The sequence below is a fragment of the Lepidochelys olivacea genome, assembly GCF_965140295.1.
Source record: "Lepidochelys olivacea isolate rLepOli2 genome assembly, chromosome: 7".
Lineage (NCBI taxonomy): Eukaryota > Metazoa > Chordata > Testudines > Cheloniidae > Lepidochelys > Lepidochelys olivacea.
Genome location: NC_140417.1, coordinates 50,768,665 through 50,784,105, shown reverse-complemented (window position 1 = coordinate 50,784,105; position 15,441 = coordinate 50,768,665). Strand labels below are relative to the sequence as shown.

The 15,441-nt window shown below is 50.8% G+C and overlaps 1 protein-coding gene across 1 annotated transcript in view; it reads right to left on the bottom strand.

The window, feature by feature from the left end:
- The window catches only part of BSN (bassoon presynaptic cytomatrix protein), a 464,875-nt gene that overhangs the window by 47,619 nt on the left and 401,815 nt on the right, over positions 1 to 15,441 (bottom strand). Inside the window, exons 6-9 of the mRNA XM_084633753.1 lie at positions 3,515 to 5,693; positions 2,370 to 3,190; positions 1,064 to 1,163; positions 393 to 533 (exon numbers count right to left, since the gene is read on the bottom strand). Coding sequence (XP_084489879.1) covers positions 393 to 533; positions 1,064 to 1,163; positions 2,370 to 3,190; positions 3,515 to 5,693 — 3,241 coding nt within the window. The remainder of the gene's footprint in view (positions 1 to 392; positions 534 to 1,063; positions 1,164 to 2,369; positions 3,191 to 3,514; positions 5,694 to 15,441) is intronic.

Here is a 15,441-nt window from a genome sequence, read left to right as displayed (position 1 = left end):
AATAATTATTGTGGAATGCTCCTGCTGCCTCCCACGATACAAACAGAGGCAGGCAGACAGAATGTGCTGTGCAGAGTCAGGGAGGGAGGCGGGGGCTGAGGTTGGGGTTTCCCCCTCCCCCTGCCTTAGGACTGGTTGCTTCCAGCGACTGTCACACACACATATCCACCCCTGCCACAATAATGATTTGCTTTGTGTCCAGGAGCAGTGCATAGTGGGATAGCTTCCACAGTGCACTCCTCTCATCTGCAATGCAAGTGTTGCATAAGTAAACACGCTCTGAAGCCTGTGGAAAACAATGTGAACACAAAACAGTGCTTTTCTTTTAGCACTTTTCTATCATTGACAAAACGGTCAGTGAAAAAACTCTGCAAGTGTAGACATAGACTTACCTTCTGTCAGTTTGCCGGCTTGTTCTGCGGCTCCTCCTGGCAGGATTTTGGAGAACACGCTCTCTCCATCCACCCCGGACTGTCCAGCTGCTGCCCCAGTTGGTGGGGGAGCCCCTGATGGCTTCTGACCCACTTTAATACCTGCCAGGGAATATATAGAACCATAGTAAGGAGGAGAACCCAGCCACAGCCCCTCCCTGACACGGGCAGTGCCTATGTGACTTACTAGAGGTGGGGCCAGAGCCCAGGTGCTTTCAGCTGCCAGGAGTCTGTGGCATGACTGGTACAGATTAGGGCAGGCTGGTTTTGGGCACCTTCTGCACATCTGCTTCCCTGACCGGGGGATGCCAACCCACCCTGGGTCACTGCTGACCCCTCTCCTGCCCTGAGAGACTGTGACCACCCACTGGTAGGCTGGGGATCTGGCCCCATTCCATAGCCTGACAAGTGCGGGATGCATTTGTTTCCAGGCTCCGAGTGATCTCAGCCTCTGAATGCTGTGATGTGCTAGGGAGGGATAAAAGTGGATCTTCTCTTTGAAGAGACCAGGCAGCCATGGCTCTGGCAAATACAGCTGGTGCCTGGCTGCTCCTTCAGTACCGTGGGCACTGCCAGCCAACATGGGCGCAGGTGGCCTGGCAGGGCCCAATGTGTTGGTCTGGCTCACTGACCTGCTGCAGTCGTTCCCAGTGGTTGTGCTTGGGGCGCTCTCCCATGCGGTGGTGGCACTTTTGTGGTGGGTTTGGGCGTATCCACCTGATCCGCTTTTGGCTGTAACATGAAAGGCATATTTCAGAATTCCCCTGGTCTCTGTGCGCATGGGCGGGCAGGCAGGTAGGGCATGGGGCTGGTAGAACAGCAGTCCCAGGGGCACATCAGTAAGTGCCAGCAGACAATCCAGCCCTCGCAACAGGTCAAAGACTATATCAACCCAGGATCACGCATGTTGCCTCCTGGGAAACCCACCCTGACACCCCCTGCTCCCAGTCACACACATGCACATCTCCTCCCACACACAAAGGCCTACCTTGCAAGCCAGCCTGGCTCCCCAAGGCAATGGCCCAGCCTCTGTCATCCCTTGCAATCCACAGCCAACTCCATCCAGTCAGCTGTTCCCTCTGCTGCACTTCCTCAGGGGGCAGGTGCTAGGCCTGGCTCAGGAGGTAGCTGGGCAGGGGGGAGGCCTCTGCACCAATATGGGAGCATGGATTTTCTGCCCAGCTCCCCAATCCCATCCCCTCCTCCCTCCCCCCACCCCAAATCCTTGCTTCTTTCACAGGGCCCCTCCCATCTGTTCTCTCTCCTGATCCCCACATTCCCCACTCCCTCCCCCCTGGCTTCTCCCAGCTCCCTGATCTTCCCAGCCTCATCTCTCCCCTATGCCCTCCATGCTCAGCCTGCCTGGGTGCCCAGCAGGTGAGCCCAGGAGGCAGGCTGGCTGCACTGGAGAATGGAAATAGCCAGCAGACCTGAACAGTGCAATTGGCTTATTGTGCTGTAAGGTTGTTGGCTTGTCCTGGCCAAGTGGGGCCGGGGGAGGGGGAAGGAGTAGCTCCAGGTGTTTTTGACTGAACAACTGGAGCCTGAAGTCAGGCAATGAAGGGTGAAAGGGTGGGATTTTATTTCTGCTCTTAGTGCCAATCTCGGCACAGCCTCAGCTCTGTTGCTCCCGAGATCTCCATTATTTAACGCCTTTCCTGCTGTGGAACATCCTAAGTAGGTCTCCTGTGCAACAGAACACATCAGCTGCTTAGCAGCTGGGGGCCCTCCTCACTGGATGATGTACTCCGCTGTGCTGCTGTGGACTGGGGGAGCTCATGACAGTACATAGCCTGTGCCCTGGGACGCAGCAGGGGCTCCCAGCCTCTGCCTCCTTCCTGGGCAACCAGATTCTCCTAGGGTGCCATCCCCAGTGCTGCAGGACAAGCCATCAGCTGGGCACCTGCTGTGTAAGTGATGAACCAATGGCACACTTACTAGCCCTACTTGGTGACTGCCTGGCTGTGCAGGGAGGGTTGACTGGGGCTTCCCGACATGCTGGGACTGGATGGGCTGTTGTTGTGGTGGCCGCGAAGAGGGTGGTCCTTGAGCCCCCGGTTGTTGCTGCATCCTAGCTTGCTGCTGCTGCTGCTCCTTCTGTGGCTGAGGAGGTTGCTGCGAAGGGCCTGCTTGCTGTTGTGGAGACTGCCTGACTGATGGCTGCTGCTGCCTGGATGGCAGCTGCTGCTGCCCGGATTGCTGCTGCCTTGTTTGCAACTGCTGCTGTGAATGGTGCAGCAAGGGCTCTGTTTTCGGCTGTTGGGGCAGTGGCCCATGCTGAGCCTGCCGTTGGGACTTCTGGGACTCTGAGGTATGGTGGTAGCTGGACAGCTGCTGGGACTGCTGCGAGTACTCCACTGAGCTGGAGGGGAAAGCTGGCTGGGCTCTCGTGTCTGACTGCTGGGCCTTCTTCTGGGCAGATAGCTGCATGTGTGTGCGGACTTCATGACGGCCCTGGTCTCGGGCATGCTGCTTGGATGTCCTCCTGGGCTGTTCATCACTTGGGTGGCGGGAAGAGGCTGAGTGCCTTCCATACTCTCCATGGTGCCGGTGGTCTTTGGAAGAAGAGTGACGTGCCTGAGAATAGTCATCGTGCTGCCACAGGTCTTCGTCTGGAGGCTCATCGTAATCATGAAAGGTGTGTTTGATGGGAGGTCTCTTCTGGGAGGAGGAGTGGCCAGTGTAGTACCTTACCCGCTCTGAGCGAGCTTCCCTGGGCTTATCAAACCAGTCTGTCTCCTCCTGACCCAAATGATAGGCTTCAGAAACCAAACACAGAGTACAGTCAGTCTCTCGGTCCCGTGGTGGGAGCGTACCCCACACTGAAGCCATGCAATGAGATAAAAGAATGCAAGCAGCTTATAACATGCATCTGGGACACGTCATAGACCCCTCCCCAACAAATACAACACATCATTACATGCAGCAGGCATTGAACACTGACATACTACCACCAGACACCTGGAACATGCAGTGGAAGAAGGGAGAAAGGCACATGGTACGCAAACGCAGGCTGTGAGACTGTCTTTGCAAATGACCCATAGGAGCATGCTCTGGGGTATGTCACCACAGGTAACTGTTACCTTCACTGTCTGAAACAACACAATGTGAATCATCCATGATGTAACCTTCTTCATGCTTGTAAGAGTGGTTCCTTGGCACATCTTTGATATGTTCTTGCACATCAGGCAACGAGTGGCTGGAGCAGAACTGGGAACAGCTGTCCCCAGAGGACTGAGGGAGAGGTCCACCTGAGGAGCGGGACATGCCCACAGACTTTCCTAAAGGGCTGATGGGACTTTCCTCTTCAGTGGTCTGTGTACGAATCGGAGGCCGCCCTCGACTCTGACTCATATTAAGGGAAGATGGTTTGGAGCTTCCTTTCTGAGGCTTCTCCATGCACTCTCTCTCATAGGATTTGCTTCTGCTGTTGGCATCGCGGCTTGATGATTTCTCTGTCCCATAACCCGACGATCTAGATCTGCTTCCAGTGCTATACGCTCGATCGTCCTCTTCTGTCATATCCCTGCTGGATACGCCATAGTATTTCTGCTGCTCATACACATTCTTCTTGAGGCCGTAGGTGATCTCGTCCTGAAGCTTCTTTGCCCTGGATGCCACATTGCTGCTGCTGATAGACGTAGTCACTGTGTAGGAGGCCAGGTCCGACTCCACATCTTTGGCTTCTTCTATGGGGGAGAATTTGGAGATCTTTTGCTCCATGCCTTGTTTCCTGTGTTTACTGCGCTTGGATGAGATGACAGCAGGGGCCAGGTTTTTGGAGGAATGTTTCTGCATTCCCAGTCCAGAGCCATGCTTGTCTGAGCGTGCGGAGTGCCGATAATCGTCCCCATAATAGGAGCAGGGGCTGCTGGAACTGCCTGACATCCTGCCATTGCTCTCCATACCCCTGTGGTAGCTGTTCTTCCCCCTATGGTCGGCACCATGCTGATCATACATATCCTCCTCTGACTCCTCCTCTGCTTTGGAGTAGCAGCAAGTTCTGCTGGAGCCTTCCATCTCCACCAGCTCACTCTTCTCTTTGATCTGGTGGCCAGTGCTGCTCTGCACCTGCATCTCCCCCTTGTGGCTGTCTGCTGCAGTGCTCTCTTTGGTCAGCTCGCTGATGTCCTCGATCATCACATAGTTGCGGGGAATGTTCTGCTCCAGGTTTGTGTACAGAGAATCTGAAGAGTAACTGGCTGAGGGGCTTTGCATGGCATTGCTCTGGTCAGCTGGCCTGGCCTCTGGGGCCGTGTGCTGGGCATAGCTGCTGGTCACTGTCGTGGGGCTGTATGTAACTTCTGGGGCTGCTGAGGAGATCACCACGGTGGGATTTCCAATCACTTCATAATTGGTGGGGATCTTTTGCTCCAAGTCTGCTAGTGATGTCTGCCATGGCTTCTGGTGCATGGTGTGCACATCTGCCTGAGTTTGGAAGAGGGCACTCTGTGCTGGCTGTGAGGGTGGCTGGTTGGGATATGTGGTCTGAGCTTGGTAGTGATGAGGCGGCCGGAAGCCTTGATGGCTCTGAAAGCCCAGCTGGGGCTGGTAACCGGTACTGGGAGGGAAGCTGTGTGTCTGATATGTACTTTGGGAGGGGAAGGCGGGGAGCTGGCCAGCCTGGAAGCCATTCTGAGATGTGCCACTGCTGACCACAGGGTAGTGGGGGGGCTGGAGCCGTGTTTGCTGGAAGGCGGCAGGGCCAGGTGGGGCTGCTGGGTATGGGTAAGGGGCATAGGAGGAGGCTGATGTGTACTGTGTGCTGGAGAAGTCAGTGTAATGGTTAGTGGGGGCAGTGCTGGGCCTGCTGAGCAGACTGCTGCCCTCATAGCTGGAAAGGCGTAAATTGTTCAGCTCGCTATCAGACATGTAGTCCCGGTTCTCGCCCAGGCACCTCGGGTAAGGATAATCCCGCCCTCCCCTCTCCTTCAGAAGAGACTCCTTCCTCTGAGTAATGCCCAGCTCCAAGTACTTCAGCTTGGCATCAATCTCCTTCTCTTCCTCATCCAGCTCTGCTTGCTTCTTCCGCAGCTTCGTGGACTCATGCTCCACCAGCTTCAGGTCACGGTCGATGTCTCTGAGAAGGCTGGCTTTGGTTACCTGAGTGGCCTGTTCTCCTACCCCCTTCTGCATGAAGCTGGGCAAGTACAGCTGGGAGTGGGCTTGGCTGGCCAGAGGCAGGTGAGCTTCCTCCGGAGGGGGGCTGGGCAGTGTCCGCTTCACCTTCCGCATCAGAGTGTTTGACTGCAAAGCGGAGATCTAGAAAACAATTGAAACTGGCATTAACCTAGACACTGGGAGTGCTGCAACTCCCTTGGGAAAATGGAGAGGTAAGAACTCTGCCCTGCCGCAGTGTCTTTCAGCAGAGTTTATCTAAGTGCTTAAACATTCATTTCTTAAGTCTTGGCATATCCCCATGTTATCACTGCAGTCAGTGGAGAAATGGGGAAACTGAGGTACAGGGACAGGCCACCAGCTGCCCAATATCACAGAGTGAAAGTAAGCACTGGAAATAGAGTCCAAGAGGCCTGACTCCTCATCCCCTGCTTCCTTCAGTGGGAAATGAACAGCTGTCCAGTGCTCGTGGCTGTGTGGTGGAGTGGGTAAGGCACTTAACTACAATCCTGAAGGTTGGGGGAGCTGAGTTTTTCTTGATTGCACACTGAAACGCCACATCCAAGTCACCCAGTGGCAGTCAGAGGTGGTCAAACGTGATGCTGGCCACATCAATGCCTTGTGCACAGTTAGCTGTGAAACTGGCACACCTTAACCAGGTGAGCCTGCAGAGCCATAGGCTTGGAGGAACTCTGGTGTTGGTCATTGCTGCCTTTTGATTAGCATGTACGTCGGTTGTACTGTGACGTATGTATCTGCTGCACTATCACTCTGCACATGGAAATGACCACACCAGCAATGAGAAAAAATAAGAGACAACCTTACCCTTTTCCCCAAACTGATCCAGAACAGAAACAATCCAAACTGGTTCTGAGGTTTCAAACAATTAAGTCAAAAATGCCTCGTAAGGGGACAGTTGTCACTTGTGGGATGGCGGAGAAACATCTTTTCCTGTGGGACTATCATAGCTCTGCTACAGACTGCTGCCCACAGGCCTTGGGGGGAGTTGTTGGGGTGGCAAACCTTTTCTAGGGTCCAATAAGAAGGCCCCTGGGAAGGCTTTGGCAGTTAAACTACAATACAGAGATGTATGTTAAACCCTTCCTAGGACTGAAAGGAGGCTGTGCAAATGCCTGGGATGGGAGCAGGGACACCCTCCAAACACACAGCTGTGCAAATGCCTGGGATGGGAGCAGGGACACCATCCAAAAGGCACTTTTCTGTGGCTCTGAAACATCTTGTGAGCTGACCTGAGAATTTTAGGTGATCTATTTTCACTGCAAAATAACCTGACTGGTTGGATGAAAAATTACACAAGGGCTGGTCCTATGGAAGGAGATCTCCCTTGAGGTTCTGACCCTCAAATCTTATCTCAGCCTTTAAGGGTGATGGAATCCAACAAGCCACAGTTTACATTAGCTGAACAACGAAGGCAAAGGCCAAGTCTTCGAGGCAGAAGCCTAGTGAGAATACCAACCACCCCTAATGTCTTCTGTGGAGATTTATGGAGGGTGGCTGAGGAGTAGGTCACAGGCAGAAGGGACGGCATGGGATTTGGGGGATCCAGAAGGGCAGCACTGAAAACTGGGATGGGGAAAGCATTCGCCTACTCCAGTTCTGTGTGGGCTTCCCCACAGAAAGACACTCAGGACAGTTAATCTGAATGAACTAACAGGATTAAACCACTGTGTGGATGCTCTTATTCAGCATTTAAGTGGACTTTAATCCAATTTTGCTTAATGCACTTTGGAAGTGGGTGGGTTTCCATAGGAGGAGCAGGCAGGACTCCTTGCTAGCACATCATCATTTTGACCTGTGCCATGAGCAGAAAGAAGAAATGTTGCCTGGAGAATGTGTGAATCTGAACCCTGACAAGGTGACAACAATCCACACAGCTCCATGCATGATGGGGGCAAAGCCTGTTCAAAGGACTCTGTCTTTTGCGTTCCCGGCCAACCCTCCTGAGCGCTGAGATGAGATTGGATGGCCGCTAGCTGAAATCCACCTGTGTGTTGCTGGCTCTGGCCCCATTCAGCCCCATGATGAGTGTGCTGATGTCACCCCACATGATGACATACTGTCACATCACGATATTGTGTCTACTGAGGATGGGCCTGCTTGTGCTCTTACTGACATTAATGACAAATGGCATCCACTAAGACTCTATTGCATGGTGACATGGCATCAGCATGGAGTGTTACAAGTGCCCCTACTCAGCATCAGGACATGGTGATCTTCGGTGACCCAGCCACTTGGGGATGGAGCTGGTACAAGGCAGAGAGCGCTTTAACCAAAGCAACTGTGTTATCAAGATGCTTGGTGGGCTGCTAGAAACACGAGGCAAGTGGTCCCAGCACATGCCAGAGCTATAACTACCTTGCTGCTTAGTGACCTCCCAGCTGCCTTGAACAGAGCCCCCGCTACCTTTCCCACTTCTGGAATTTGCTTCCTCAGTTGGGCCTGGTCACCTCAGGGGCAGGGTACAAGCTCATTGCTTTTTGCCAGCTTTTCTAGGGTTCCGCTAGTCCTGTCTGCTGTGCGCTGTGATACAGAAACACACACTGTGTTTAGTACACGGGCCCTGGGGCACTGTGAAAGGAACAGTTTTATAAATCTGAGTGTAAAAATGATCAGCTACAAATGACCAAATGGGCTGGAATTAAGGAAAAGGGTGTTTTCTATTGCAGTGTGAGAGGCAGTGACCCCAGGATGAAGATCACCTAATGTGCCAATATTAAAATACTTTCAGCTCTTCCCTAGAGAGCTCCAACCTTTGTGTAGTTTGCAGCAGGAGTGCTTTTGGGCTTTTGCTGGCCTCTGAACAGCCATTCAAATCTGGCCAAGAGCCTGGTTGGGGCAAGAGCCATGCTGCATGGGCAGCCTGGGTCCCTCCACCTGCCCTGGGTGGGACATGGGCTGGGGGCTGCTTTTGGCCTCCCCTCTGCACCACGGGCAGGTGGAGAGTCCACACAGCTCCTACAACTGGCTGGGCTCCCCACTGCCTGGCCAGGTGTGGGGTCTTGGGGGGAAAAGGGGAGGGTCTGCCCCGGTAAGAAGTGGATGGGCCCTGCGTCCCTACCCCCCAGTTCCAGCACCACTGTGCTGCTCAGCAGAGTTTGCTCCTCACTTGCTGCCAAAACCCATCCCCAATCCAGCAAAATCACACATGCATGCCCGTGTACCTATTCAGTGGCCAGACCACTGAACCTCTGGGTGGGACACAGGTAACATGAATGATCATCAACTTCCAACCCCTCAACACAATTCCCTTTGGCCTAGGGGACAGTACTCAGAGCTGGGAGCTCTAGGCTCACTTCTCCTGACTAGGATTAATCAGGGTGTGCCCTTCACCATTCTTATTGACAAGGATTCACATCCTGCTGTGGGGTTCCACAAGCGGGGACCAGAGCCCAAGTCTCTAAGATGGCAGGTCCAGGTCTCAGTCACCCTGTCTCTAGGAATGAAGTTGCCACATCTTTGTGCTTGATCTATATAAAACATGTGTCTGTAAAACATGGCACCTCCTGCAAATGTACCACACTGTGTCAGTGTGCTATGTGGCCTCAACTAGTGGCTAGTCCACAGCCTTCTCCTGCTGCCAGCTCAGGTCTGTTTGCTCTGTGGTAGAGGTCTGTGCTGCAAGCTTAGGGTGCCAACCCTGCCGCTAATGCATGGTGGGAGCAGTGTGACTGTTGCAAATACCGGGAATTGGTTTTGCCTTTTTACAAACCATAGGACGTTACACGGAAGTGCGTTAAAAGAACATCATTTAGGTTGCCAAACCAAACATACAAAAGTTAGGAAATGCCCAAATTAGGGGAGCCCATGTAATCTTAACTCCTGTAATCTTAATCTTAACTCAGCCCCTGTGGGAATTAATCAGTTTTTCTTTGCTCAGCAGTTTTACAGCTTGGCAAGTGAGAACCAGGTAATGAGCCCCAGCAGGCAAGACACTGTGAAAAGGCAACAGACCATTCAGAACCCACACATGCAGTTGGGTCAGCACAGGGATGTCATAACCATTCAGCTAAGGGTAGCCTAGAATTCCTCCTTACCTGTAAGGGGTTAAGAAGCTCAAATAACCTGGTTGGCACCTGACCAAAAGGACCAATGGGGAAAGAAGATACTTTCAAATCTGTGTGGGCGGTGCGTGTGGGGGGGAAGCGAAGGCTTTGTTGGTGTGTTCTCTGGGGAAAGCAGAGAAGCATCAGGTCAAAAAACTCCTTCTCTTATAAACCATCCTGTACAAGTGTCATAAATATAAAGGGAAGGGTAAACACCTTTAAATCCTTCCTGGCCAGAGGAAAAACCCTTTCACCTGTAAAGGGTTAAGAAGCTAGGATAACCTCGCTGGCACCTGACCAAAATGACCAATGAGGAGACAAGATACTTTCAAAGCGGGAGGGCGGGGAGAAACAAAGGTTCTCTCTGTCTGTGTGATGCTTTCGCCGGGAACAGAAAAGGAATGGAGTCTTAGAATTTAGTAAGTAATCTAGCTAGATATGCATTAAATTCTGTTTTGTTTAAATGGCTGATAAAATAAGCTGTGCTGAATGGAATCATAGAATATCAGGGTTGGAAGGGACCTCTGGAGGTCAACTAGTCCAACCCCCTGCTCAAAGCAGGACCAATCCCCAATTAAATCATCCCAGCCAGGGCTTTGTCAAGCCTGACCTTAAAAATATCTAAGGAAGGAGATTCCACCACCTCCCTAGGTTACGCATTCCAGTGTTTCACCACCCTCATAGTGGAAAAGTTTTTCCTAATATCCAACCTAAACCTCCCACACTGCAACTTGAGACCATTACTCCTCGTTCTGTCATCAGCTACCACTGAGAACAGTCTAGATCCATCCTCTTTGGAACCCCCTTTCAGGTAGTTGAAAGCAGCTATCAAATCCCCCCTCATTCTTCTCTTCTGCAGACTAAACAATCCCAGTTTCCTCAGCCTCTCCTCATAAGTCATGTGTTCCAGTCCCTAATCATTTCTGTTGCCCTCCGCTGGACTCTTTCCAATTTTTCCACATCCTTCCGCATCCAACCCCCTGCATCAGACCCCTCCCCCCATACTCAGACCCTTCCCAAGCCTCATCCCATACACCCAGAACCCCCTTTACCCAGCCCTCCACACCCAAACCCCACTCTGCTGAACCTCATCCCCTGCATCCTCAGCCCCCCTGGCATGCTGGAACCTCCACATTTATTTATTGACAAATAAAACTTGTAGAATTTTGCAGAATTTTAAAATATTGTGTGCAGAATTTTTAATTTTTTGGCACAGAATTCCCTCCGGAGTATCTTATGTACCTGCACAGGCGCCTGGAAAGAATAATTCCACTTTCTGACACAGTAATGAAATCAACCAAATGTCCTCCAATTCCCAGATGCCCAGCATGGGATGAAACGATTGCTGATTATGCATGTGTGTGTTTGTGTCAAGGCTGTCACTTGAAGTCAACCTTTTCAAATATTCTTTGCTGGAGCACTAATGAACGAGAGATTCTTGGTGCACCGTCTGGGGACAGTCTTCTGTGGAGAGGTTATGCCACAGCATGACGGGCTGTACAGATAATTCATGCCATGAGGTGGAACAGTAACATTACTGTGGGCATGTGGAAAGCATGACAAGCAGTTGACTCTGTGTCTGTCACAGCACATTTCCTCTGCATGATATTCTCCACCAGGGTGATCTCCCAAAGCACAAAGGAACAGCTCCAGAGGACTGCAAGGAGGATTAGGTGTGTGAGATCACCACTGCATCAGGAACAAGCTGCTCTCCGCACTGAGAGAATTTGTAAAAGACTCTCCTGAAGTCAGCCCATCCAATTGCCATGAAGCAACTACCCCAAAATTAGTTCTTGTGAAAGTTCAGCCCCAAACAGTGGAAGTCTCAGGTGATCTCATGAGATCTGCCACCTCAGATAGCTGCATTCATGATATTTCAGCCATATCTGAACTAGCACTGGAAAACAGGTGCACTCTGGAGCCAGATACAACCTGGGACTCAAACTATAGTAGTGTGATCAGATGTGACAGTTCAAATCCAGCTCCTCCTGGAACTGAAAGGCCTCGAGAGCCAGGATTCTGGTTTAGAAACCTTTGAAAATGGCCAGCCAGTTTGGTTACATGAGACTTTACTTGGCCTCCATTAACTGGAAGCTGATGGACTTTCCTTACCAACTCTATACTCCTTTAATATATCATGTTTTCCAAAATCAGGAGCCCAAAGTTAGGCTCCCAACTCCACATTCAGGCCCCCAAGGAAGTGACCTGGTTTTCAGACGTGCTGAGCTCCCAGCAGCTCCCACAGAAGCCAGTGCATTTGGCTCACAGTATGCGTTGCGTAAGTGCCTGCAACACCAACTGTTTGAGATGTGTCTCCAGTGTGCACTGGCTCCCGACCAAGAGATGAATTCCAACTGTCAAGCCAATAGTTTTTGATGGGGGGAGAAGGAGTTGCCGTTAGTGTCAGGGCTCCAACTGAATATGACAGCAAGGGACCTTCCTCCTTCCTCGCTTGGAATTCCTCTGGGGACAAAAAGAAAACTGGATGTTCAATGGGCTGATTAATTAGTATTGTCTCCACAGCAGCACAGGCCACATCACAATGCGCACTGACAGCCAGGGACCCTGTCCCAAGGAGACTGCCATCAAATGGGTGCTCAGCCAGCGCACAAGCGTGGAATGCCTTGGGTGGGGAGGTTCTGGCTCTGCACAGGAAGGCAGAAAGGAATCTGGAGCTGGGGTGGGAGGCACTTGGCTCATGGGAGGCAGTACCTGTCCCCTGCCCAAGACGATGCATAGAGGGAAGGAATAGAAGAGGAAGGGGCTTGGGCCCAGGGAGAGAAGATGTGGGATTGTACAGACTTGAAGGTGAGCATAAGGAAGATGAACCAGATGTGGAAGAAGAGGGAAGCTGGGAAGGGATTCTGGAAGGAGCAGTGGGCTGGACTCCTGCTGAGATGTTGGAATGGTCACTGAGGAATCATAGAATCATAGAATAACAGGGTTGGAAGGGACCCCAGAAGGTCATCTAGTCCAACTCCCTGCTCAAAGCAGGACCAATTCCCAATTAAATCATCCCAGCCAGGGCTTTGTCAAGCCTGACCTTAAAAACCTCTAAGGAAGGAGATTCTACCACCTCCCTAGGTAACTCATTCCAGTGTTTCACCACCCCCTTAGTGAAAAAGTTTTTCCTAATATCCAATCTAAACCTCCCCCACTGCAACTTGAGACCATTACTCCTCGTTCTGTCATCTGCTACCATTGAGAACAGTCTAGAGCCATCCTCTTTGGAACCCCCTTTCAGGTAGTTGAAAGCAGCTATCAAATCCCCCCTCATTCTTCTCTTCTGCAGGCTAAACAATCCCAGCTCCCTCAGCCTCTCCTCATAACTCATGTGTTCCAGTCCCCTAATCATTTTTGTTGCCCTTCGCTGGACTCTCTCCAATTTATCCACATCCTTCTTGAAGTGTGGGGCCCAAAACTGGACACAGTACTCCAGATGAGGCCTCACCAATGTCGAATAGAGGGGAACGATCACGTCCCTCGATCTGCTCGCTATGCCCCTACTTATACATCCCAAAATGCCATTGGCCTTCTTGGCAACAAGGGCACACTGCTGACTCATATCCAGCTTCTCGTCCACTGTCACCCCTAGGTCCTTTTCTGCAGAACTGCTGCCTAGCCATTCGGTCCCTAGTCTGTAGCTGTGCATTGGGTTCTTCCGTCCTAAGTGCAGGACCCTGCACTTATCCTTATTGAACCTCATCAGATTCCTTTTGGCCCAATCTTCCAATTGGTCTAGGTCCTTCTGTATCCTATCCCTCCCCTCCAGCGTATCTACCACTCCTCCCAGTTTAGTATCATCCGCAAATTTGCTGAGAGTGCAATCCACACCATCCTCCAGATCATTTATGAAGATATTGAATAAAACCGGCCCCAGGACCGACCCTTGGGGCACTCCACTTGATACCGGCTGCCAACTAGACATGGAGCCATTGATCACTACCCGTTGAGCCCGACAATCTAGCCAGCTTTCTACCCACCTTATAGTGCATTCATCCAGCCCATACTTCCTTAACTTGGAAAAGGTCTTGCTCTCAGCATTTCCAAGGCAACCATCATTGTGTTACCCAGGCTCTTTAGTCTGATAAGGAGAGGTCCTGGAAGACTGGTGAAAGGCTAACATAGTGCCCATCTTTAAAAGGGGGAAAAAGGAGGAGCAGGGGAACTATAGACCCGTCAGCCTGACTTCAATTCCTAGGAAGCAACTAGAGCAATGGATAAAACATTTCATTTGTGAATACCTGGAGGATGAAGGGGTGATCACTAGCAGTCAGCAGGATTTACCAAGAAGAAATCATGCTGAACCAACTTGATTTCCTTCTTTGACAGGATTTGGTAGATGGAGGAATGCAGTGGACATAATATACTTAGACTTCAGCAAGGCTTTTGACACAGTCCCACATGACACTCTGTTAAGTAAGCTGGAGAAATGCAGGGTTGATGGAACTACCATTAAGTGGATACAAAATTGGTTACAGAACTGCAAACAAAGAGTAACTATTAAAGGAATGATGTCAGATTGGAGGGAGGTCTCAAGTGGGGTTCTAGAGATATCTGTTCTGGGCCCAGTGTTATTTAACATCTTTATTAATAATCTGGATGTAGGAATAGAGAGCAGACTGATCAAGTTTGCAGATGACACAAAGCTAAAAGGGGTTGCCAACACTTTGGAGGATAGAGATAAAATTCAGAGCAATCTTAATAAATTGGAGAACTGGGCTATAGCCAACAAAATTAAATTCAACAAAGACAAATGTAAGGTGCTACACATAGGGAAGAAAAACCAAATGCAGAATGGGGGAAAACTGGGAATTGTGGTGAATCACAACCTCAACATGAGTCAGCAATGCAACGCTGTTGCAAAAAAAGCAAAAGCAGTTTTAGGTTGCATTAACAGAGGCAGAGCATGCAAATCACAGGAGGCGATAGTACTTGGTGCTGGTTAGGCCTCAGCTGGAGTACTGTGTCCAATTTTGGTCACCAATATATAGGCAGAGAAACTGGAAAGGATCTAGAGGCAAGTGACAAAGATGATCAAAGGGATGGAACACATGTCATATGAGCAAAGGCTGAAGGAACTGGATATGTTTAGTTTGGAAAAGAGGAGATTAAGGGGAGGACATGATAGCTGTCTTCAAATACTTGAAAGGCTGCTATAATAGACGGAGAGAGAGAAAAGTTGTTCTCTATTGCTGCAGAGGGCAGGACAAGAGTCAATGGGTTCAAACTACAGCATAGGACAGGGTCTCAAACTTCATTGCACTGTGACCCCCTTCGGACAATAAAAATTACCACATGACCCCAGGAGGGGGGTCGGGGAGGGGCAAAGCTGAAGCCCAAGGGCTCCAGCCTCAGGCAGGGGGCCTGTAACCTGAATCCCGATGCCCAGGGCTGAAGCCCTCGGGCTTTGGTCCCGGGCCACAGCAAGTCTAATGCCAGCCCTGGTGACCGCATTAAAATGGGGTTGTGACACACTTTGGGATCCTGACCCACAGTTTGAGAACCAGTGGCATAGGAGATTTAGATTAAATCTCAGGAAAACCTTCCTAACTATAAAAACAGTGGGACAATGGAACAGACTGCCTGTCATAAATATAAAGGGAAGGGTAATCACCTTTAAAATCCCTCCTGGCCAGAGGAAAAATCCTTTCACCTGTAAAGGGTTAAGAAGCTAAAGGTAACTTCGCTGGCACCTGACCAACATGACCAATGAGGAGACAAGATACTTTCAAAAACTGGGAGGAGGGAGAAAAACAAAGGGTCTGTGTCTGTCTGTGTGATGCTTTTGCTGGGGACAGAACAGGAATGGAGTCTTAGAACTTAGT